Source organism: Falco naumanni, chromosome 7 (assembly GCF_017639655.2).
Source record: "Falco naumanni isolate bFalNau1 chromosome 7, bFalNau1.pat, whole genome shotgun sequence".
Classification (NCBI taxonomy): Eukaryota; Metazoa; Chordata; class Aves; order Falconiformes; family Falconidae; genus Falco; species Falco naumanni.
In genome coordinates, this window is record NC_054060.1 from 11,029,540 (window position 1) to 11,054,037 (window position 24,498).

Below are 24,498 nucleotides of genomic sequence, written 5' to 3' on the forward strand. Positions count from 1 at the left end.
AACTCATGCTGTATTTAAACAAAAGGGAATAAAATAATTCTGTGTCTTAGTGGTGCTGGGCTTGGGTAAAGGGAAGAGGGGTGTGCAGAAGCACAGCCAGAAAAATTCCAGTCAAGACCTGGATCTAGGTTGAATTTCTCACATGCTGTGTATATAATTCCCTCTGGCTCCTTACAAAATCCTAGCCCTGTGTTGTTTCAATGCCCTGTCCCTTTACAAATGGCATAGCTCAAATCTCAGCTTGAAATAATTTAGAACATCGGCCCAGGTCAGGGCATCTGGAACTGCATTTCATTTCCTTTCTGTGCTCCTCTTGATGAGGGACACTGCTGTGTTAATGGGGTTTTGTTCATTTCTTTCAGGCTGCTCTTTCCCCAACTGATGTCATGATTAGTGACATCAAAGTCACCTCTTAGTGAACCTTGGTGATGACATGACTAGAGGTGGATCCTTATAACAGGCAGGAGTTTAAGCAGCAAGTTAGCAGACCTGGAAGAACAAAGCTCTTATTTTCATGCATATATCCACAGTCAAAGACAAGTGGACATGGGAAGCAGGTGATACGTTAGTCGAATTACTACTCAAAGGGGTTTTGCGCAAAGTGTTGCAAGAGGAATCAGTGATGCTCTAATCTCTCACCTTGGGTACTGTTGGTGCCGCGTTACATTCTGGGCATGTTGACATGTAACACAGTGTAACAAGACATGATCTGTTGCATAAGGCTTTATGTAGCATGAAAAGGTTCCTCTGCTTTCTCTTTTTATTATTTACATTCCCAGAGAAGGTTATGTGTCATGTGGGCTTTGCAGAGATAAATGGCTGACCTAAGCTTGCTGGCAGCTTCCCCAGAACTTGGGGAGGATCTGCCTAAGTGTCAGCCTGAGGATTTTGAAGACTTAAGCTCAATTCTGACCCTGGAATGTTGCATACGAGAAAGCTTGTGATTGTGTGTACTGAGGTTAGGTGCAGCAGGGTACGGGGGGGGTAGTACAAGGGACTCTGAAACAACACAGAGAGAAGGGCAGCAGGGCACCGGTGTAAGCCAGTAAGCTATGCTGGGTAATGCTGAGGTGGTCTGGTCAGGACTGCTGTCACGGGAGTGTTGGAAGTCAGGAATGAAGTGAAACAGATTAGCTGAGTGCAGAAATCTTGACTGGTGCTTGCCGGCTGGGAGTACTGAGTATGGCTGCCTGGTGCTCCTGTCTGCTACTTTCACGAGTTCTAATGTTTATCCCAGTTATCACAATAACATCAAGGCCGATTAGTGACTGGAGATGCTGATTGAACGACTCCTGCCTGCCACAGAGTTAAATCTTTGTTTCCCAGGTGTTTCAAGGGTAGCAAGTTTTATGGCCACGTCGTCAGCTCTTTGCTCTATTTACTGCTTCATTAGCCTCCATGCTGGGTGCAGTTTGGGGGAGCACAATGTGGGATTTGGCTGTGATGGCTTCCGTGAAGGGACAGGCCATTAACAAGCTCTGTGGTTTCCTCACTGGTACGTACCTTTGTTATGACTCTTTTGTGGATGGGATGTCAGAGCTGCGGATGTGCTTGTCAGAAGGGGAGCTTTTAAAGGAAGATTTAACTGGAGTAGATTTCCTGGACTGGACCTACAGGCTATGGGCCCCTCCATCGTCACCCATAGAGAAACGATGTAGATGATCTCTGTCTGGTCTCTTCCCCACCCCCCATTTCCTGGGTTTTAAGATCTGGAAACTCCAGAAGCTTTTCTGACATTGAATCTAAGACAAACTTGACTGTGATCAGCCTTGAGAGGAAGAACAGAACTCAGGTCTGTGTCAGTCCCATACTCTTTGCAATCAGCAGAATTATGGCAAACTTTCCTGGGTTTCTGAGATGAGAGAGTCCTTGTTTAGAGTTTCTTTTTTCTCATTTTAACTGAGGAAAGAAGCTTTCAAGAACCCGTGCTCTCTCTCTCAATATATAGAAGAGATAAGAGTTGTTAAAGCTGTATTCATCAATTGCAAAAGAGAACACATTTTGTTTTGCTTTGTACTATTTACAGCTGCTGTCCATTAGGAGTCCTCAAGAGCCTCATTCTCAGCTACAACAGTACAGTCCCATAAGTTTAGCTCAGCAATGAGCCTGCAAAACAGCACTAAATCATGGCGTGATGGGAGAAAGAAGAAAATGTTTGGAAATGGCAAAATGCAGCTCATGTCTTCATGAAAGCTATTTTTTTGCTTGTTGCTATTTGAGAGCATTACTAAGGTAGACCATAACACACAACTAGCTGGGCCAGAATAGAAGTTGTGTACTCCAGTTTTGGAAAAAGAAAAAACCCAGAATGGCTAGTAGTTCCACAGTTTTGTAGTCCACAAAAGGAATCTTTTGCAATACAGAAGTGCCATAGGCGCACAAAATATACTAGTCTCACAGTAAGGTAAAGGTGTAAGAGTGGTAAAAGACTAATGTATGGCTATTGAGAAACAGAGCTCCAGTTGCTTTACTGGACCAGAATGACTGTTCTGTGTGAGCTCTTTGAGCTGAGAGTGCAGTTCATTCTGTTAGCATGCACCAACTGCTTAGGAGGAAAGCAAGGAAGCGCGGAGGCGTCGAGGGGGGATTGTTTCCAAATCGGAGTGCATCCCTGAAAGATGTAACTAAATTGTACTGTAATGTACATATTGAGCAGAACTGTACAGAATATACAGTTAAGGAGAAAAGTTAGGTTTTGTTCCTTGTTTGACTGTGAAATGAGACGTTTCACCTGTATTCTTGTAGCTCAGACACAGCCTTTGTCAGACAAATCACTAAACAGATCTTTAATAACATCTGTATTTTCCAGCACCGTGTTCTACCTCCCTGTTTTGACATTAATTGATTAATGGTTTGTAAAGCATTTGGAAACTGAAGGACAGATTTGAGAGCTAAGGGCGAAGACGTATAACTTGCCAATTCAGCGTTTGTTTACATGCACACTGCTAATGCCTTTGGTTCTGTTTTTTTTGTCCTGTTACCACTCCCAAGGCTGTCAGTTGGGGTCACCCAACTCACACAGGCTCTGATGTTACCTGCTAGACCAGGACAAAGCTATCCTGGCATCGCTGTGATGCCCTGACAGATAATGGTTTCCACTGAAGTCTGTGGGGTTGAGATCGTGAATGCTCACAAAAGGATCATTTTAAGACAGAAAATTGCTTTGTCCTTTCCCTTTATTTTCTGCGTCTGACAGGTGTCTCCCTCTGCCTACTCCTGTTTCCTTGGCCCATCCTTGGAGTACGCTTAGCACAGATGGGATCTTCAAAGAATCTGCTGTCAAACTTGGTCTTTTATAAGCATATGTATACTGAAAGTTTTTGGAGACTTACAACTAGACCAAATGTGGGTGCTTTTTCCACAGGAAAAGCAAATAGCATATCTGATAACAAGGAAACTTTCTCTGTTAATTTGCAAGTCTACTTTGAAACAGGTTCAGTAGAGCTTATCTGTTATATATAACTATATACTAACTATAACTGTTAGTAAGTCTTTGATTATTAAAAAAAATAAAAATCCACACAGCCCCCCACATCCTCTCTCTTACCCTAAATTCCCACAGCTTATGTCTCCCATACCAAATGTATTGCTAGAAACAGTCAAACTCTTCTAGATGCAACTTCTGAAAAATCAGTGTTGCAAATATGAGCGTGCACCTGTATTCTATAAAACTGAAAGCTGTCTTTCCACAAAAAGTAACAGCCTGCTTTGGCTGTGTTGTTATTTCTAAGTTTTGTTGGATGGATACAAAATGATGGTTAGTTTTGAGTACTCTACCTCTGCCACTTATCTCGTTCATTCATTCATAAATTTTCTTTAATTACATCAGTTTAACTTGCTTAGTTATGATTCTGACCCTAAAACACAGGTTACTGACGGAGATCAGATAGCTTGCACGTCCTTGAAACACTTATGGGTTGACAGATCTGCTTAGAGATTTGGAAAGTTCTCAGTTGTTGATGGTGAAACACTGAAAATGGAGCAGGACCTCAGGAAATTAAATGATTTCTAGCTGCCTTTTAAACCTTAGTGAAGTCTGATAAGATCGAACTTTCAAGAATTGTCAGGAAGTATGCTGGTGCCATTTTGAGAGGCAGTAATTTGTACATGCAAAATGCCCTCTGATGGTATATGTAAATATCTGTAAGATGTCATAGAATGAACAAGCAGAGGGGTAGGGGTGAAAGTAGCACATGCTGGTTCTGAGGACCAAACCTGGGATCAACTGGCAAATAGCACCTTCGGTAAATGGCTGGACTGTTTAGAGACTTATTTTCCCTAAAATACATCTTGGGTTATTAACTTAATTAAAAAGGAATAAAACCCACTTGCAAAGATATTATTCAAAGAGAAGTCCTGTCTAGGGTTGGTTTTATTTTTGGGTTTTTTATGTTTTACAGGCAATCGTCCTTATGTGTTTCTCACTGCCCGTGTTCATCCTGGTGAAAGCAATGCCAGTTGGGTAATGAAGGGGACCCTGGAGTTCCTTGTGAGCAGTGATCCCATTGCTGACCTCCTGCGGAAATGTTTCATTTTCAAGATTGTCCCCATGCTTAATCCTGATGGAGTCATCAATGGCAAGTGAGTTGTGACATATGCTTATCCTGGGCTTTTGCTGGGTTTGTCTGCAGGTGTTACCCCTGTGCGCGTAGCAGGTCTCATTTTCAATGTTTTGGGTCAGTAGATTGCCCTTTGTCTTGTGTCTCACTCACCCTGTTACCAATCCTGTATGGAAAATGTGAATCTGAGATACAGGCCAGTGTGCTGTCTTGCATTTGTCAGATGTACGTGATTCTGTACTGTGTAAGGCCATAAGATGTCTCAATTGTCTGGATGGAGTATTAGTGGTGCCAGAGAAACTAGATCTTTCTTGATAAATGGAGGTCTACTATTCTGCTAAAGGAGCAGGGCAGACTACACCTGCAAGACAGATATGCTTGGGAATAACTGGCTTTAATTAATGCTTTGTATAGCCCGGTGCAGGGGGAAGATGAGTAAGGATCTATTAAATTTTCACATTTTCATGGAAATATTTCTCTGTAGTGAAGCTCCCTCCTTCTCCCACCTCCTTTTCAATCTTCCCTCCCACATGTTTCCTAAGAGATACTGAATCTGAGCTTGGAAAATACTGATTCCTTCTTGTATTCTTAGCCTTATACCATCCCTACCCACCCACACTAAATTGACATCCCTATCCCTGTACATGAGTGGGAAAATTATAACTCTGCTCCTAATACAATGACATGAAATAATTATGGCTATGCAGCCAGTGAAAGGAATTCCCTCTGAAGGCTTGCAGATTGCACTAAGATAAAGTAGGCTTGCACTTCACTGGAAAAAAATCTCCAGTGTCTCTGTGGACAGTGGAGTTTGTTCACCTCATTGGGTGTTTGTGGAGTGGCTGTAAGTTAATAACTGTCATTCCTGCCTCTGATGCACTGGCAGGACATTATGCTCACATCCCACTGGTAGCTGGCAAGATGTGCATTTTGACCTGGTGATAAGGTCTTGCAGGTTTTGTAACAACTGTGTTCCTGGCTTGCTGCAGTGGAAAACATGACAAATCCCCAAGGTGAAAGATTGGCTTAGAGAAGCACTGAAACACACAGCAAAGTGTAGAGGAACGACTTTTCTTACGCTATGTTCTCCCATCTGCTTTTGGGTTAGACTGCAGATTGAGAGCTGCAGAAACAGAACAGTCCTGAGCGACAAATGAGTTGAGTTTGGTTCTAAACTAATTCATTTCATTTTGGGGTAAGTGGCTCAGCAGAGAGCAGCCAGGGCTTTTCTGACAGTCTCTAGTCTGTGACTATGAAGAGTCATAGCTTTTGTGCTGCTACGCTCCCCAGGACTCGAGCATATCTGTAGTCTGGGAGGACTGTTCAGAGTAGCTGGATACTGCCCCAGATTATTCGAAGCCTCTGCTGGCACCAAATGCTTCCTTGATCCTTCCAGACAGCAGAAGCAAAAAAAGAAAGGTTGTGGCTTTTTTTCCCCTCTTCTTTTTTTCCTTTCACTGCACTTAATTAAAGTTTCCAGCAGATGGAGGACTGGAGGGAATGTCTGACCTTTTTTCTCCAGCTGTCAGGAGCGAGTGTAGCAGAGAAGGGACCCTCAGGAGGGGAGGACTTGGCTCTCTGTGACACCTGGACAAAGTGTACTGCCTGAGCTCATGTCACGCTGGAAATTATTTTGCCTTCCCTGGTGCAGATGAGCTTAAACTGTAGTTAAATCTGGTGATGGGTTAAAAAGTTTGGTAAGCCTTGCCAAAGATGGGAGCAGGGGAACTTCCTAGTTTTATGCAAGTTGCTGTGCTCTCACACCTCCCACCTGTTGAAGGCTAGATGTACTGAATACATCAAATCCACTATCCAGGCCAACAAATATCCTGGCTCTGTGCTGGACGCTGGGGATACTTACATGTGGTAACTGGTGATCTTATCTCTTGTTGTGAAATAAGGATTTCTTCTGTTTCGGTGCCTCTGCTGCTTTCTCTAAGAAAAAGCTGGATTCTTTTTTGTTGATGGTTCTTTGAATCTCCTTACTCTCCCTCCTCCCCAGCCCTGTGTGTTGGGGTGCACATACCTTCCCTGCTCATCACGGAGACCAATGCCAGTGCGTGGTTACAAAGGATTTCTTCCCACAGCCCAGCTGTGCCCCTTCCCCAGCTGGCTCCCTGCTGCAGGCGCAGCTCGGTGGAAGAGTGCTCATCCCAGCAGGGTGCCACCCGATCGCGCTTTGGGAGCCTCGTGCAGCAACGAGATGATCAGGGCCTTGGTATTTGCTTTGGTTAATGTGATCTGAAAGTTACACGGGGAGAATGTTCCTCTAACACAGATAGGACTGCAGGAATACGATTATGCTCTGGCTGTGCGTGGCTGAGCTGGGAAGCAGCTTTCTACCCTCCCTTACACTTCAGTCAGTGCTCTGCAAATCCGTTCCTGTCTGTCAGCGATGAAGAGACTTGTAGCCCCGTTACTGGTCCGAAATGAAGGTAGCGGTTATGCAAACGTACGTGTATGAGTGGGGTTGTCATCACATAAAAATATAGATCACTACCAAATACTGCAGCTAACTTGACTTTGTTCAATCCAGAAAGAATTGGTGAACAATTATGTTGCTGTGTGTGGCTGAGTGTGCTGCTCCATCCTGAACAGCACTCAGGTGTAGGGTCTGTCAAATAATATTCAGCTCATCTGACAATGGCTATATATTTTTAAATTAAATAATAGATACTGCTTTTCATAGAGTTAATCTTACACTTTCTGCCAAAGGTTGGTTTTTGTCCACTGCTGCTGAAGGGATGCTGCCTCATATAGACCTGTGGTCTGACCTGTTATGCTGTATTTTATGTATATTTTGTTATGTGTATTTTAATTTTGTTTCTTAAGACTATTTTTTCCTTGTATTTAATATCTAAATGTCCCAGAAAAGTAGTGTAAGTCAGTTTGAAGTGACAGCCATATACTTAACAGACAGTATCCTTGCAGCCTGGCTTTATTTTGTACAAGTTGTTCTGTGAGATTCCAAAATAGTAAGCATTGTTTTTAATTATGGCTCACCACCTTCACCATACCTGTAGCCCCTTTTTAAACTAAACCAATCATAATAAAACAGGGAAGCTTTAAAAGGAATTAATCTCTGTTAAGTGTTGGAGACTCTATGAAGAAGAGTATCATTTTCATTATGAAAGTGACAATAAAATGCAGTGAGTGAGCGAGAGGTGCTTTGTTCCTGGCTCTGCTATCAATGGACTATGAGACCTTGGTCACTACCCCCTCCTTTTGACTGAGTTTTCTCTAGGGAATGAGCTAATGACATACCATTACCTTTGAGCAGTTTGAAATCAAGACTGAGGTATGCATATTGGGAGCATTTTCTCTTCAATCTAGACCTACTCGTTGTTTTAACTATTAAGCTTGTTTTTAACTTGTAGAATGTGGAAAAATACTGTTCTCTGATAACTCTAGATTTATGAGGAATGGTGCAGCGTAGCCTTTGGTGAAACTTTTTGAATTGCTTTTTTAAAAAGTTTATCTGTTCAGCAGAAATCTTTGCACCCTGAAACTAGGTCAGTTATAGTCACAGTTGTATAAAACCTGGAAAGCAGGGTTCAGTATGGGAACTTGTAAAAAAAACCCAAATTATAGTAGCAAGAAAAGAGTTTTTTACAAAGAAACAGAACACTTTTTGCTGTCAACAGTGTTCCACATAAACTCATCACACAATTGAGCACTGAGTTGTGCGTGGGCTCATGCATGCCTGTGCAGTTGCATGCTAAGTTTTGATGTGCTCACACGCTGTCCTGTGTGCACCTGCTGTGCATCCTCCTGTCAGCAGCTTGTTCATGCAGCTGTTCCCTGCATCTGCTCAGACCTGCAAGCCATCTACACCGCACCTGGCATTCCCACGTGTGTGCTCACAGTCACAACATCCTATTCAATGCTTTGTGGGTTTGGCTGGACTTCTCTAGACACTGCAGTTCTAGATAAATATTGCTATTTATTACACCCAAATTTAGGGTTATTAATTATATCACTATAACCTAATTTATATCACTATAAACAACAGTAATAAATGATGCCAAATGCTAACACTTGATGCTTGCCAACTGTGCCTGTTTGATGAAGGTTCCCCTCTCCCCCAGTTCCCAGAAGTATTAAATTAAAAATGATTGGCCTTGCAAGATCATTGATCATTTGAGAAGTGGAAGCTCCTGGGGAAGTGATTTTTGTTTTAAAAAATACTTCATGTGCAGACTGGTTGTAGAGTGTCTGTATTTTGTGTATTCAGAAATTCTCTTCCCACTGATAAATCCCAAACTGGCCGATATCACAGTTCTCTGAGTCCCTGTCTCACTCCTACACTGCCACCTTCTTCCTCTTCCTTTACTTCCTTTTAATGTTTCCTCTTTCTTTTTGTCTGTTTGCCCTTTTCTCACTCTTCCCTCCCTCCCATTGAATCAAAGAAGCTTTTCATTGAGAAGAACTCAATGCATTTTAAAATGAATTGAACCAATCAGTGGAGATGGGAGCCGGTGAGTCTTTTTCTTGGTAAAGGAAGATGAGTATTTTGGAAACGGCATGACTTCTTCAAACCCATGGGGTAACCATAGCAGCAGTTAGGAAGAGGAAATCCTGATTTGCATTTTGGATTATAGCCATAGACTATTCTTTATCTGGTTTAAAAACACCCTGTTCCCTCCTACATCTGCCCTCGCACAACACAGGCTGAGTAAACTTTTCTGCTGCTCAAAGGTAAGGCAGGTGAGGTGCTCAGTTTCTGATCTCTCCATTGATATTTGCTTCCATTTTATTTAGGCTGTTTATTCCATCCTGTTTTACTTATGGGGCTTTGTTCATAACCTTCCCAAATCCAGCAGAGAAAAGTTTTACTTCTTTGACAATTACTGACATAGAGAGGTAGAAATGTTCGCTAAAATCCTTTCCAGAACAGGTTTCCTCTGCACACCCTCAAAAGTTGCAAACGAAAAATGAGTGTCCTCCCATGTATTTTCTGGAACGTGGTTCTTTGTTTTTTGAAGGATGCTTTTAAGAGAAGGAGCAGAAGCGCACGTGTCTCTATACCCAAACCAGATTATTTGGATATATGGCTTTTTTTTAATCTCCTATATTAATGCTTACTCTTCTGCACTGAGACATTGTGTTCTCCAGACAGTAAGAGGCAGAACTGATCAGGGACAGGGGAAAAAAAAAAAAAAAAAAAGTTAATGGCCAGTCTAAGGAGTCAGTTAATGATCCAGAACCACATCCTCAAGGATTAAATCTTGAGGTGATGTCACACAAAGCTGTGTGACTGCAGACACCCCTCCTTTCCTCCCCCGCTTCTCTTTATTGCTCTTTATTCTCTGCGGTCAAGGGATTGAAAAAGTTTAGTTCTCAGAATCTAGCCTTGTAAAACTAAATTGGTGCCATGCACTCTGCAAACACATTCCAAAGGCTCTCTCCAGACTAGGTAATCTGTGCTTGTTTCTCTAAGGATAGTGCAGAGATGTGAGAAGGCTAGGAAAGGAATGTGTTTTTAATTAATGCAGTGGAAGTTTGTCTCTAGGAGAGGAGGGTACTACAGGATTAGCGTGCTGCTGTGCTTTGGCAGGTGCTGTATGAATCTGTTGCCTTCAGAAGCCCTGTATCTGAATTGGCACCACCATGCCAAAGTAGTTGGGTAGACATAGGCAGAAGCCAAGGTATACTTGGATAAAAGAGCATTTTGTAAAAGATTCAAGCCTTACTCCTTTATAATGGTTGTGCTCCATGTTGGATGCTGTAAGGTGGCATATTTGTGTGCACTGATAGTTTCCTCAAGACCTCAGAGAGGACAAAAATACCAGTTCTCAGAGCATCTGTTCTGGCTTGGTACATGGCTCTGGGAAGTGTGCATGACATGGGGGCTAAATTTCCCCTAGTGCAGTAGAAGTTTTCTTAGATGTTTCCTGCTTTGATGCCTCAGGTGTTGCTTCTGTTGTCCTCCACCAAGATGGCAGTGATGGATTTGGGAGCTTAGGGTAGCAAATGTGGCTAGTGAGTACACAGCATGAGATAAGATATAAGCTGCAGTATTCTTCCCCCTCTCATTTCTGCCAGCTGTTCTTGATGGAGCCAGAAGTGGGGTCTGGCCCAGCACCATCGCCTTCTGAGTACCTCTCTGTGCTGTCAGAGGTGCACCAATTTCAACCAAGTTCCTTCTGTGAAAAACATCCGCCTGCAGACAGCTGCACCCCAGAACTCTCCCTTCTGACAGTGCTTCTGATGCAGCATTGTTTATTCCTTCCCTTATCAGCCAGAGCTGCTGGGCCCCCTGAGTTATTAGTTCTATTCACTCATTGTCAGTGTTTCCTCCTTCGTAAATATGCCCCCATACGTCTCTGCTCCTGAGGAATATGCTTTCTCTTCTATTTACTGCTTTTCCCAGCCCCCCCCCCCCTCCTCATCGCTCTCTCCACCCAGTGGCCCAATAACAGCCAAGGAGATAAATAAGCTACATAATTCTTCCCAGCTATTATTTTTTTCTGTTGTTGTTGTTGCTCTGCATAGTAATATATATAATAACAAGGAAACAAATCTTATTACTAAAGTAATTACAATAAATAAAAAGCCGAGGGGGGAAATGAAGGAAGGGTCTGTCGGGGGAGTGATTGCAGTAGAATTTTTTAAAATTTAATTTACGAGAGATGTTCTCTGCCACTTTGTTGATACCCTGCTGAGGGGGGCCGTGACTAATTAGCAGCCAGCTGTTGTTCTAACACCCGCACCTAATTTATTGTGTGGCTGTCTCTAAAACAGGAGCCTGTATGATATCATTGTCTATGGGACTCGGCACCAGCCTTGTGTCAGTGGTTGGCTTTATTGCTTGGTGCTTTTGTTTCCCAGAAGCTGGATAGTTGAAATTTTGGGTGCTTTGCTCTCATTCCTTTTATTTTCCAGCACATCTCATGTGCTTCCAGGAGTTTAGGCCAGAGAGTACATTAGATCTATTGCATTATAACTGCTTGTCTCAGTGTTCAGCTTGATAATAGAGCAACACAACTGCTAGTTTTTGACAAATTACCCAGAGAACTGTCTGTGTGCCTTGGTAGAGAACAAAAGAGTCCCAGCAGCAGAAAGTCTGGTATGGACAGGGTCTAGGGTTTGTTAAACATTGAAGTCTGTGACCTCATTCTCCTGCTTGTAGGTTTCTTGTGAAAGCACCATGTTGTTGCTTGCCAATAGAGTGGAGATTACAGTACCGTCTCTCTTCTAAATGGCTATGAAAACTAATTAGTTAATGGACATATCAAGAACTGGAAGTATTTAATGCATTGTCCCTTGTTTCATTAGTCTTTTAGTTGCCAATTGAGAAAGCACACGCAGTCTTTGTAAAGCTCTTAAACAGTAAAGGTACCTCATGATTTGAGTGCATCTCCCGTGGCTCTTTTGTACACAATTTATGCTGGTGATGCAAAGTCACCTGAGATTTAGCTACAAAAGTCTCTTGATGTGGTCTCGGTGATATTACTGTCTTGGACCACTAAACATTTCAGCTTTTAGCCTTGGGAATTATTTCATTTTAGATAGGTACTACCTTGTATTTTCAAGTTAGTGTGAATATTAGATATGAACATGATGTTTCATGGGCTCAGAAAGGAATTATTTTGTTCTGCATTCATGTCTGTTTTCCTGACTGGCGATAGGAGTTCATAATCAGATGTGTGTACTCCTTTGAAGATATTTTCAGGAGCCAGGAGACTGGTGTACAAAGCTAGCTTTTAGTAAAGTTAATGAGATGATTGAATTATATTATTCTTGTTCGCTTGATTGTGTATCACTATCCCTTTTTGCTTGTTATGTTTATTTTGAGTCCCCTTTGTGGTATATTACTCCCATAAGAATTGTGCCTGTGCTAGGCTCTGTATAGAGACAGGCAAGGAGCAGCTGGTCCCTTGTTAGGAACTGAAGCATTAGTGGCTCAGCCTATGCATTAAGGTTGGTGAGAATGAAAAGGATGCTGGTTTGTTGGCCTTCATGTAGCCTGATCAGTCTCCTCAGCCCTGGCCACGTGATGCACTTTATGGAGGTGTAAGCTTTGCAGTTACAGCTCTCTTTCAGTATTATATTCTGGGCTAGGGAAAGCATCTTGCAGCAATGACTTCTACAGCCACCTAATGAAGGTTCATGAAGGATACCTCAGTATCATCAATGCAGGAATTGGAGAATTGTATTAAAAATTAGGAGTCTCCTCATAACTCTTGGAATTTGCAGGAGGTATCTGTAAACCTTAACCCAGCTGGCCACATAGATGAATGTAAACTGAGAAATATTACAATTGCGGCTGACCTTGGATTTTACTTCTTACCTGATTGTGGTAGGCATCAAATACTGATATCAAAGTTGAATATTTTGGAGATGAGTTAATGTCACAAATAAAGACACTGTTTTGGTCGCCTATTTCAAGATCAAGTCTGCTTATCTAAGTTAACACCTATTGGAAGCTACAGATTTAGAGATGGAGTAGTTATTCATAGGGTGGGAAAAGAGAAGTCCACAAAATGAAATTGTAAAAACTTCACTTTTATAGACGCAGTGAAGAATGTCCAATACTTTACTGCAATATCCACACTACCTGGAAAGCTGAAATTGCCCAGGAATGAGGGTTATTGTCTCTTGTAATATACCTTCATATATTACACTGTGTAATAAATCAGGCATTATTTCTTTTGCCCTGAAAACTGGACATCCCTGGAGTTCCAAGTGACATTTCACATTTTATATGACCATTCAGTGCCTTTGAAGTACTAAAACACATCGTTTTTTGTGAAATATGCACAGAAATGCTTCTTGAAAGCCTATGAATAAAAAAATCTGGAGCTTAGTTATGGTGCTGTAAAGCTGCTTTTCCATGAGTCTGGTTTAAAAAAAATTCTGTGTTGGATTAGCTCTGTGGTTTGGTTACTGTTGGTCTTTAACATTTTTATTTATCTCTGTATTTCTCACTTTTCCCTCCCTTCTCTTTGGAATTTGTTATTCAAATGTAACAATAAAAGCTGGCAAAGTACTGTGATAGGAGAGGAGATATATAATGGCCTTGGGTTGGAGAAATAGACTGGCAATTGAAAATGGTGTTTGTAGAAATGGGACAAAGAGGCTTATCCACAAAAACGTGCTTCATTTGAAAGTCTGTGTTTTCAAAATTGCTTGTGCAAAAATGTACCTGCAAAGAACCAGCTGAAGTTGAATTTTAACCTATGCACATGGTTCATATAATTGCACGTGCAATTGGGGTAACTACATGGGCAAATTTTGCTCCAGTGGTTTCATCAAATTGCCACCCTAATTTATAAATCCAGCTGACTGTCCCACAGAAACATCAAGAAAATGAAAACTAGAAAATTGACTCGATGTTGGAATGACAGAGAGAGAAATCAAAACATCTTCTGCAACCCAACAGGCAGCGCTTCTTGGAGTCAGGAGGAAAAAAAAAAAAGTGCAGCACAGTTTTTAATGCTGCAAAGCAGCTCTGAGTCTTGAAGGGGCAGAAAAACTGAAGAGCTTTTGAAGTCATATAGTCCAGGTTTGAGCGGGGAGCAGGCAGTGAGATTGGCAGGGAAGAGAGTTCCAGTAACAGTGCACCTTGGATCTAAACTTACCGCAAAACCCTAAACGTAGTATTTAAACACACTGTAGCTCAATGATACTGTGACCCCGATAGGGACTCTCAGGTAACTGTGATAATATTTTACTGCATGGGAATAGTGATTTATGCTGTAAAATTCTACAGCAGTTAAGTTCAGAATTTTTTAGAGCTGAGCAACTTTTCCATGGCCTTTTAGAACCGGCTTCTTGAATTGCAGAAGTGGATGTGTCCTTATATAAAATGGTTATACGTTCCATTTTATCTCACAGGACTTTTTCATGTCTGAGGAAGCAGAATGCAGAGAAGTGGTAGTGAACAACATAGATCTTAATTTACCTATTGGATTGCTTTTGTTTGTTTGTCACAAATGACAAGGACTTTGGGCATATTATTGCAATAGTTGGCAAAGAGCTGTTATATTCTACTGTGTATATATTACAGAACGCAAATAGGAAAAGATTGATTTCTAAACATGTACACACAAAAGTCCATAATCTGGTCAGTATCTTCAGATATTGCTGTTTCTGTTGTTTCGTTTTTTTTGGTGAAGTTATCAGGCAATCACAAGGTGCGAGTACAAGGATTCTTCCCGCGTACATCCCACGACAGCACCTCTAGTAGTAGAGTTTCCTTCTCTGTCCCCCATGTTCCCTCATTTCTCTAGATGTTCATAAGCTCAGCTTTTGAAGGAGAGGGAAGTACCAGTTCTCCTGGGACACGGAGCACTGCCTAAAGCAGAAATTTGGTTCCCGGTTCCAGCTCTGGTCTGTGGTGTTTTCTACCACCAGTAACACTAATGAAGACTACTTGAGAAACGTTTCCTGTATTCATTGTCTTTTAGCTAACAAAAGTTCATAACAAAAACAAAAGACAAAGATTAAAAAAGTGACAATTTTTCTGTCTTCCCTGTAATGGTTATGGCACATAAGAGGATATAAAGTGCAGAGCAGCTGAACACTCGTAAACTATTTTAATACCATTTAGAAATGAGAAGAAGGAGGGGAAAGAGGCTTACGTAGCAATGTAGTTAATTGCACTAATCAGTCACTTCTACAGAGCACTATCATGGTTTTAAATCCTTGTTCCAGTGACGTGAAAAAAATTGGTGATCTCTCATCCAAGTCTGTACCAGATCTTGGTCTATATCACAGAAATCTCTAGTACTGCATTTGAGGTAGCAGTGAATTCCATGCTTAGAGGGATATAATGTTAGGCAAAGCAGGTCTGGATTATACCTGTGATAGCTAACACAAGGTCCGAAAGTGAAGTTAGCAGGGGCTATGGGAGATTAAGCTATGTTTTATTTGGATGTTTTTAGTTGTCAAGAATAACATCTTTGAGGTTAGGCTGAGATCTCTTGAAAGGCAGCTGACGCTCTGTGAGTTGAACCATCTGCACAAAATAATTCTGCTGATTTACCCGTCTTGTGTCTTGCTATAAACACGTGTAAAGGTTGAACATGGAAATCAAGAGTGAAGACAGTGGGACAATAGTTTTTTCTCTCCTCTAGGATATGCATGTTAGACAAAGAGAATTTGCTTTGGAATAACTCAGTGTTTGAGGAACATGTGTGGTCTTGTGCAAGTGCTAGTTTTGAAGTGGAGAAGAGCCAAGTGTTTTAAGTCACAGTAATTTCTGTCTCTCTCACTGACATGCAGGTGAGGGCACCCTTGAACTGTGCAACTTCTCTATCTATCTTTAGACAGATTTGAATGGTATGTAATCCCGTTTTGAACACAATCTGTTCAAAATCAAATAGTGTCCATATCAATGGCTTTGAGCTTTCAGAGTCATAACACTAATACAGCTGGGAATGTAAATAAAAAGGAGAATATTGAATATTAAGGAAAAGCCTCTGTTGCTGTGAACAGCAGAGATAATCTGAATCAAGTATACCTTCTTGTTACACACTTTCTTACCATAAAAAAAAAAAAAAAAATGTCCAGCCTCAGGGCTGCTATTTCTAATGAACTGGTTTTACCAGTGTTCATAGCTCTCCCTTTTTTAACTGGTATGTATTTGTTCTGACTGTGTGTACCGATGACAACAATTCATTTGTTACAACTTTTGTCCCAAAGGGTCTCAAAGTGCCGTAACAAGTTACCTGCTTTACTTTCAGGTGTTCCTTACTGCACCACCTTTGGACTGGTGCAAAGTAGCTCTTCTGTAACTTCTGAACACGTTGCCTCTGAGTGCTGGGAGTTGGTTTTAAGCCATTGAGCAGAAGCTGTGGCAGCTAGGTCTGCAGCAGATGTTGCAAACTACAGAGCGGCTTGGAAAGAAATCACTTAGGTGCAATCAAATCCCTTCTGTTTTGTGTTTTTTTCCCTAAGCCTTTTATTAATCTTTGAGAAACACGTGGCAGCTCTGAAATCGTAATTTTTACTTGCACAGTCTCAAATGGGTTGGCTGGTCCCTAAAGAGCATGTATCTAGCAAGCACTAATTCTCCACAAATCAGCTGTGGTGCATGTATGATTCTGTCATTGTTAATTCTTGCTTAAACTTGATGTGAGCCTAAACAAGGAGTTTGCTTTGAGGTTTGCCAAAACCTCTGAGGTCCAAATGATACAGTATTCTATGTGTGTAAGTGCATATACAATCATGGTAATAGAAGCTATTTTGATCCAGATTGTCAGGAATGAAAGGATGCAGTTGTGCTTGAAAAATACATATGCATTTGCATGTGCAATTACTCAAGTTGGAGTTTAGGCATTTAAATGGCCATTTGTGCTCTGATTTTTTATTATGTTCATCCTGCAGGAATGGATTTGTGCAAATCAGCAACACAAATATGCATATGTTTTCTTGTGTGCTATCCTGAAAACATGTTGCCTTACTCGGACATGGATTGATTTATCTTTTTCTCCCCTTGAAATTTCTGTTCTAATCTAAGGAATGTGAACTGCGGTGGCTGAATGGCAGTTCTTCAGCAGCATGTTTTTGTTTTCCAAATGGTTAACTCTCGTAATTGTTTCTGTAATGTAAGATAATATTTCCAGCTAACAGTTATTTAGGGTACTGTCATGGCAAGCCATAATTCAACCCTGTTGCCTAGTGGTCCAAATAATGACCGAGGCTTGCCCCTAGCTGAATTATTGTTCTTTCGCTTCTTACTTTCCCTTCATACACATAAACAAGTCTGTCTTTATGCCAAACTCTGAAATACAAAGGAAAGCAGAAGCTATATTGTTGATTCAGAGCTCCATCCTTGCAGCTTTGGGGAGAAAACTGCTCATAGGAGTATGAAGGCCTTTGAAGTGCTTCATGGTGACTTGGCCCACAGGCTTCCTGGAGGCTCACCAGGCTCTTATTCTGTCACATCTTTAATGTATCTGTATAGAGCATCTACTTCAAGTACTTAACAGAGAGGATGAAGAGGTCCAGTCTGACTTGGGACTGGAAGACTATTTGGGCTGATGCTAAACTGCTCCTGAAACACCTTGAACACACTGAAATTTGCACCAAAGTTAGGAAACTTTGAGTTCGCTGACTCATGACTCAGCTTATGGGGATAACGCTTGTAAAGAAGATTGTGTTTAATGTACCTTCTGTGATTCTCCTTTAAGAAAGAGTAGACATCACGAAAGGACAATAGCAATGTAAATGCTGCAGAAGTATGAAGTTTTGTCAGTAAGCCTTTGGTGAGGAAGAAATTAAATTTTAAGTTTCTTCATATTAATAATCCTATTAAGAGTTAGCATAATAAAGGTTTATTGATTAACTTTTAAGCTGACATTTGCTTGTGATTTTTTTGGGGGGAAAAAAATAAAAAGAAATGTCAATAGACAGGCTGCACGACAATGACTTAATGAAGGGGCAAACCATACTTTTAAAATCACTCATTGTGATCCAAAATGGCATCTTATTTCATGGAATCTAACACCATTCACACTGGGTGGAGTCTGTGAACCATTCAAATTGATATGGAAGTTGGTCTAACCTGGGAAATGCTAACGGGTACAAAATGCAGCTATGAAATATTCATGTAAGTTTGGTCCAGAAATGATGGTGGAAAGCCTTGTAAATTGCTAGAAGAATGTGAAAAGGAAAGTTATAACTTTGACTTTCTAAACAGTGATTTATAGACACGCAGGGTGCATGGTATGACTGTTTGCCTGGTTAGATGTGGGAGCTATGCTCAGTTACGGGTGCTTAAAGGACACTGACTAAAAAGAGGCTGTTCTGGGCTCATGTGGAGAGCCACGGATACCCAGGTTGTGCTGAGGGTGCTCTGCAGAGACTGGGCTCAGAGTAGGGCAGGACAAGGTTTGCAAGAATAAGCTGAGAAAGGCAGTCTGACATTGTTGCATGAATGTTTTGGAGACTAGAAGTTTCAGTGGAGAGTCATGGCCTTGGCTATTTAACAACGGAGGAGGGAAAGTAATTCAGGATGTAGTAAGAAAAGATGTGTGCTACAGGCAGCTATCCGTGCTCAGGCAGCCCAAACTTGATATTATAAGCAATTAATTTGAGCCAGTACTATGGTCAGGCTACATTCCTGCAGAGTAATGGCAAAAGAGCCTGAATGGATCATGGTTTGATTGCCATCTGTGCTAACGCCCGGGAGACACCACATATACCCGTGGATTTGTGTCAGTGTAGCAGAGCACAGGCCCCAGCAGTGGCTGCAGTCTCCTTGTGTTTGTGTTTTCAGGTGTCACCTGGGACCTGACTTCTTGAAATTTTGCATTAGGGAGTGATTTCTGTTTACTTTAGGTAGCCCGCAGCAGGAGCTGCTGGATAATCTCAAGAGGCTTTCCTGGAAGCCTTAGTTTAGTTTTGTACCTTTGAAGGGCCTGAAGAGATAAGATATGTCTCCATTAGGCAACCAAGCTCAGGAGCTTATCTGCATTGCTTTAAGCTTGCTAGTTTCACATCAGTCCATTAGAGAACCTCTTTCCCAGACTGGGAAGGAGATGCATCTCTTAGTAGTTGTCTAATACCTAGTGCTCATGGGCTGCCTTTTCTTTTTCCACTTCAAAATGTCACATTGGGTTCCTGATGGAATTAGGGATTTTTATCTTCTCTCTGCTATACCTCTGACTTTTTTTCCGGGTTCTCTTCTACACTGAAGACTTAATTTCTCACATATGTGAGACAGTGAAAATTAAACAAACAAGCTGGCAGATAGACAGAATGCTTCTTCATGTCTGGAAAGCTGCAATGAGCTGTGACTTAGGAATTACAGGGCTTCATATTCAAACTTTTCTTTTTGATGCATTGGGGTGGCACAGGAGTTGACAGTGACATATGGAGAAGGCCCTCTTAGCAGGATTGAGGCTGTTACATGATAAATGACACAGTATGTCAAAGGACTTCTGTTATCCATCATGCTGGCTTCCTCTGAACACATTCCCGCTATAAAGAGAAGTAGCTACACAAACAGCTGGGGGAAGCTGTAGGTAGGGTCAGTGGTATGCTCAAAAGAGAAAATAAGAAAGCTGGAAAGTGCATGTTTGCATGGGAATTAATAACCTCCGAGTTTTGAATTCCGAATTTTAAAGTAAATTTTTGTTTAAAGGTGTGAGGTACCACAGTTTTATAACTTTGTCAAGAATGAATCTTATCTTCAACAGCTGTCTCAGAAGTCTTTCAGTCAAAAGATTTTAAAATCCCACCAAGTTTTCAGCACTGATCAGCTAAGTTTTCTCTAAAGAAAGGTTATTTACCATGAAGTTTTGGACTGAAATCACAGTTCTGTTCCCTGATACATCCCCAGTCTTTCTCTGTTCCTTTTCACCTCTGTTTGGTAGCCTGAGTCTGAAATGCAGTGAAGTAAAAGTAATGATCTATACTTTCCTATGCCTTCCATGTATATGGGAAAGATAGAGAAACATAGTAGCAGGGTGGTACAGTTTTTGTTATAAAGGATAGAAATTATTTTTGATGGAAGGAACAGGGCTTTGACTCTGAACACACCCGATACAGTAATATCCTCTGTAGGACGCTTTCTTTTATTGTTGACCATTCAAGTTGAGAAGTAATGGGGCAGGCTTTCACAGCTCTGTGCCTTCCACTCTTGGAAAGTTTGTTGGCTTTTGATCTCAGATCTCTTCTCTCTCTGTCACCTTTAATTCAATAGTACCTCTTTATTTTTTTCATTCATTTCAGATTGACCCATGCACTAGTGGCTGTTCAAGAGGAGTGAGGGATGTGTAGCATAACAGGCACCTGCCCATTTCAACCTTCTTTAGTCCATCTTTTTTTTTTTTTTTTTTCTTCTTCCCATCAGCAGTAATGGCTGTTTTTTCCCCTACTTGATTAATGGACCCTCAATAGCTATGTAGTCTATAAACCTAGACAAGACAAGTACTCTGTCTCTTTTAATCCCTGAACTCCTGAAAGCCTGATTCTGACTCTGCTTAAGTGGTGCTTATGTGCCCACATGCACAGTAGTAATTGGTGCACAATATCAAATGTCACTACTTGACATTTCATTCGTAACAGTAGCGTTTAAAGTAAAGGCTTTAACTTGATGATTCACCAGTGGCCATTGGCAAATGATCAGGGATGGTCTTGATGTAACAAGTGTCAATCAACAAATGGATTACTCTGGAGATAATTTAATCAGAGGCCATCAGTAAAGTGGTTTAAGAAAATCCCCTTTCTTCCAGATTATTACCACAGCCTTATTGCCCATGAGATGAGACAAGAGCATAGTCTTGGTGGAAGAGTGCCTACAACTTATATAGCCTTTCTAACACACCCATTTCTGGGAGGATGGAGTTGCAAGTCCCTCAGGCGCATCTGCTCTGTAGTTCAATACAGGATTTCAGGTTCCATGCTGTTGAGCTAGAAGCTCCTGCCCAGAACAAAATTTGTTAAAAACAACCCAACCTAAATACATAGATAACTCTGCCCCCCTCCAACTCCCAGTGCTGCTGTGCTCCACTTTATTTGACAGTACAGCTTTTCTTTCACAAACTCTTCATGTGATGAGACACTTATTTTGGCTGTTGACCCCTATCAATGACCCCTCACTGAGAGATCAGGTGTAGAGAGCCAGGCTATTGTCTGCCTTCCACTCACATATTTCTAATCAAAGCAGCCAATTTTGCTAACACCTACAGCTGAAGTTACAGTGAGGGAGACCCGGCTGAGTACAGAGAAAAGAAGTGCTTGGAATGACAGAGCCAGGGGTAAGAAATCCTAAGGGCAAGTTTAAAAAAACAAAACAAAACCAAACGATCAGGCTCAGAGAAAAGATGAACAAGCAAAGCAGATAGAAATTCTAAATTTCAGTTTCATATTTAATACAAGAAGTCATGAGAATCGGTCAACAGAGTGAAGAAAAGCATCTCTACACCCTCTGCGCTCTTTCAGCTGTCTTACTCCAATGAAGATTGGTAGCACGCTAGCCATTGTATTCTGTTTCAGTGTTTATGCTTACCACATGATAGGTTAAAAAAAAAACGAACAACTAAACAAAAAAACCCCGTCCACAGCAGCTCTGACAAGAAAGTATCTCTTCAGATGTTATAACGTTTAACATTTAATCCATTTATGGTATCTGTTGAGTCTTTCTGTTCTGGCTGTTGAATTTTCTCCAGAATCAGAGAACACTCAAGAGTTTGAGCCCTCATGCACTGGGTTCAGAAGATCAGCAGGACTGCCAAGCAGCACCTTCTGCTTTGGTCTTTGAAAGCTATAGTCCAGGCTACTAGCCATCACTGTTGTCATTACCTATAACCAGAGAAATCTTGTTAAACAGGGCAGTAATCCTTGATGACATGTTAAACACTTGTGCTGTTCCCTCCCTTGGAGCACTAGTTTCAGTTGATAACTGCTTGCTTACTTTCCGACATGATGTAGAGGTGTTACTTTATCATATTTGAATGTTTTAACTGCACTTCAGTAATAGGTAAATGATACCAGTATCTTACAACCTGGTAGAGCAGATTGTCAATAGTTTACAGTCACAAATGATGGGCTGGCATCTCAGGCTGGATACTGAGACTACCTTTGTCTGCCTTTGACTTTCATTTTTTTCTGGTTTAAAGGTCCTGTAGGCTTTAATTGCTTTTTGTGACTGATAAGATTGTATTGTTAGCTCTGGATTTGAGAACAGCTGTTGTCTTCAGTTCCTGTATGTTTCACTGTCTGGTTTATAATTATAGTCCATAAATTGTGTTAGCATTCTTGCTAACAATGAGTGTACTGAGAATGAGATTCTTTTCAGTATTTGTGTCACTTTGCAGAAGACAGGGAAGGAAAAGAAACATTGTTGAATGATGAGAGTGTTGTCTTTCCTCATCTTTCTGGGTTTTTGATATGAGCGAGGGTTTGTCTGGCATTTTTTTCCAGGATTGCAATCAGATGTTCACCCACTGCTACTTGGATTTGCAGCATGAACTGTCAGCCAGAACCACCACACTGCAGAAGCTCCTTAGCCATAGGAGACTGATAGTAGCATCTTTTCCAGTGACTGACCTGATTCCTCATTTGTAATTCTCTGCAGTAGAGCTAATGGAAGATGCTCTAAGCAAAGTCCTGGGTCTCTGTGTAAACAAAACAACACTGAGAAACACCCCAAGAACCAAGCTGGGTTGTGTTTTTTTTTTTTCCCTTATCTTTTACTCCTTTTTGGTTGTGTGAACAGACATGTAAATATTTTGGTTGTTTTTCTTTGCTATCCCAGCATGCAGTGTTTTTTTTCTTGCTTTACCTCATAGGGAGTTAGATCCTAATTTTTTTTTTGGTTCAGAATCTTTGTCTTTCACTTTTGCCCTTCTTTTCTCTGTGAATGTCTTTCTCTCCCCATGCAATTCTGCTTCTGCTTTTTGTCTGCCACTCTCCCACTCTTCTTTTTTATTTATCTTTGTTTTGGTAATCCCCTGGGATTGTATAAAGTTCCTGTTTAGCATGATGTGGACCAAGGATCATGGAAGCTCCAAAGCACCCTGGACCATTCAGAGAGCCCTGTTTACAGTTGTTCCCTGTTAGTAGAGAGACTGCTAGAAAATAATTGATTTTTGTCAGATGGATTCAAAGAAGGGTATCACAAGATAATGTAATTCAGAGAGGTAAATTTCCACACAGCATATAGAAAGGTTTTAAGTGTCTCTAGCTGTTCTCAGGTAGGCAGATTATAATATAGATTTGGTATCTGATAAGATCCTATGAGTTATTTAGGGTATTATGAGTTGTATAAGTTGTGGTACTGGTTGAAAAGGTGTGTTGTTAATGTCCGCTGTCTTCAGCATTCCATATTCTGATGTGCGATATGCCTTGTTTCTCCTTCTGCCCCCACTCTGTGGTTCTCTTGTGGAATCCATCTATGCTGTCAACTGAGAAACCTCTGGCCTAGTAGTTCTCCTGCATTTGTAAAATAATTCTTCCTTTCCTATTAAACAAAATGGGTTATATGATATTCCTTAAGTAGTTTTTCTCCCTGTTGGCCTGCACTATTACAATATTTTTCCCTATTACTTATGTAGAACTTTTTAATATTAAATAATAGAGAGTGTTAAATGGTCTCATTATTAGCATTCAGAAATCTTTAGTGTAGCTTAAACTCTCCTCAGAACTGGAGCAAGCTCAAAATGCATTAAAAAGATTCCTGGGTTTATATCTTCCAAACCACAGCTTTCATTTCTATAGCAATTTTCCTTCATCACCAAGAAATAACAAGCAGTGCTTGTAAATTCTCTGCTAGTTAATTCAGTGATCACAATATTACTGACATATTGTGCAAAGCAGGTGGTGGGCAAGAATTAGAAGAGAAGAGCAACTATCAACCTTGGAAATGGCAGCAGATTTCTCTGTTTCTCCTCCTTGAAATTCATTTGGCTAAGTGAAGTGTGATTTGGTTTGATCACTTGTTTTAAAAATCATATCAGTAACAATCCATTTATCTGCAGGATATATGGAAGGGCCCCTGGATTCCATGACTTACTGTAAACATCTCTGGGGTTTCATCTGTATTTGATGTCACTCATCCCAAATAGGTAAAACGTACCTCAGCAGGGTAGGAAAAGAACTTGAAATAATTTAAAAGCCACGTTGTGTTTTTTATTTAGATAAAATTAACTGGTATATGCTTTTTTTAGTTGTGTGATATGAATAAAACATCTGTCTGTGTGGAGCTGATTGTAACTTAATGTTCCTGTTGCTTCCAGTAGGGATTTGGGAAGGGAGTTGCTTTTATATACTGTCATACCTGGAGGTAAAAATGATAGATATCCAGTAGGGAAGAGAAAAGAATTGCTCATGTACAATTTCTGGATTTTTCTTTTTAAATATTCTGCCACAGGCTTGCTAGTGGGTACATTTGAGAGGTAGATCACCTTATTTACTTAGAATGATCTGTGACACACCTGTGGTGTGTCCAGGTATATGAAGGTCATTGATGGATCAGTCCACTAAA

General features: G+C 40.9%; 1 protein-coding gene across 1 annotated transcript in view; it reads left to right on the forward strand.

The window, feature by feature from the left end:
- Positions 1 to 24,498, forward strand: part of AGBL1 (AGBL carboxypeptidase 1) — a 274,098-nt gene that overhangs the window by 92,670 nt on the left and 156,930 nt on the right. The window contains exon 18 of the mRNA XM_040600245.1: positions 4,401 to 4,581. Coding sequence (XP_040456179.1) covers positions 4,401 to 4,581 — 181 coding nt within the window. The remainder of the gene's footprint in view (positions 1 to 4,400; positions 4,582 to 24,498) is intronic.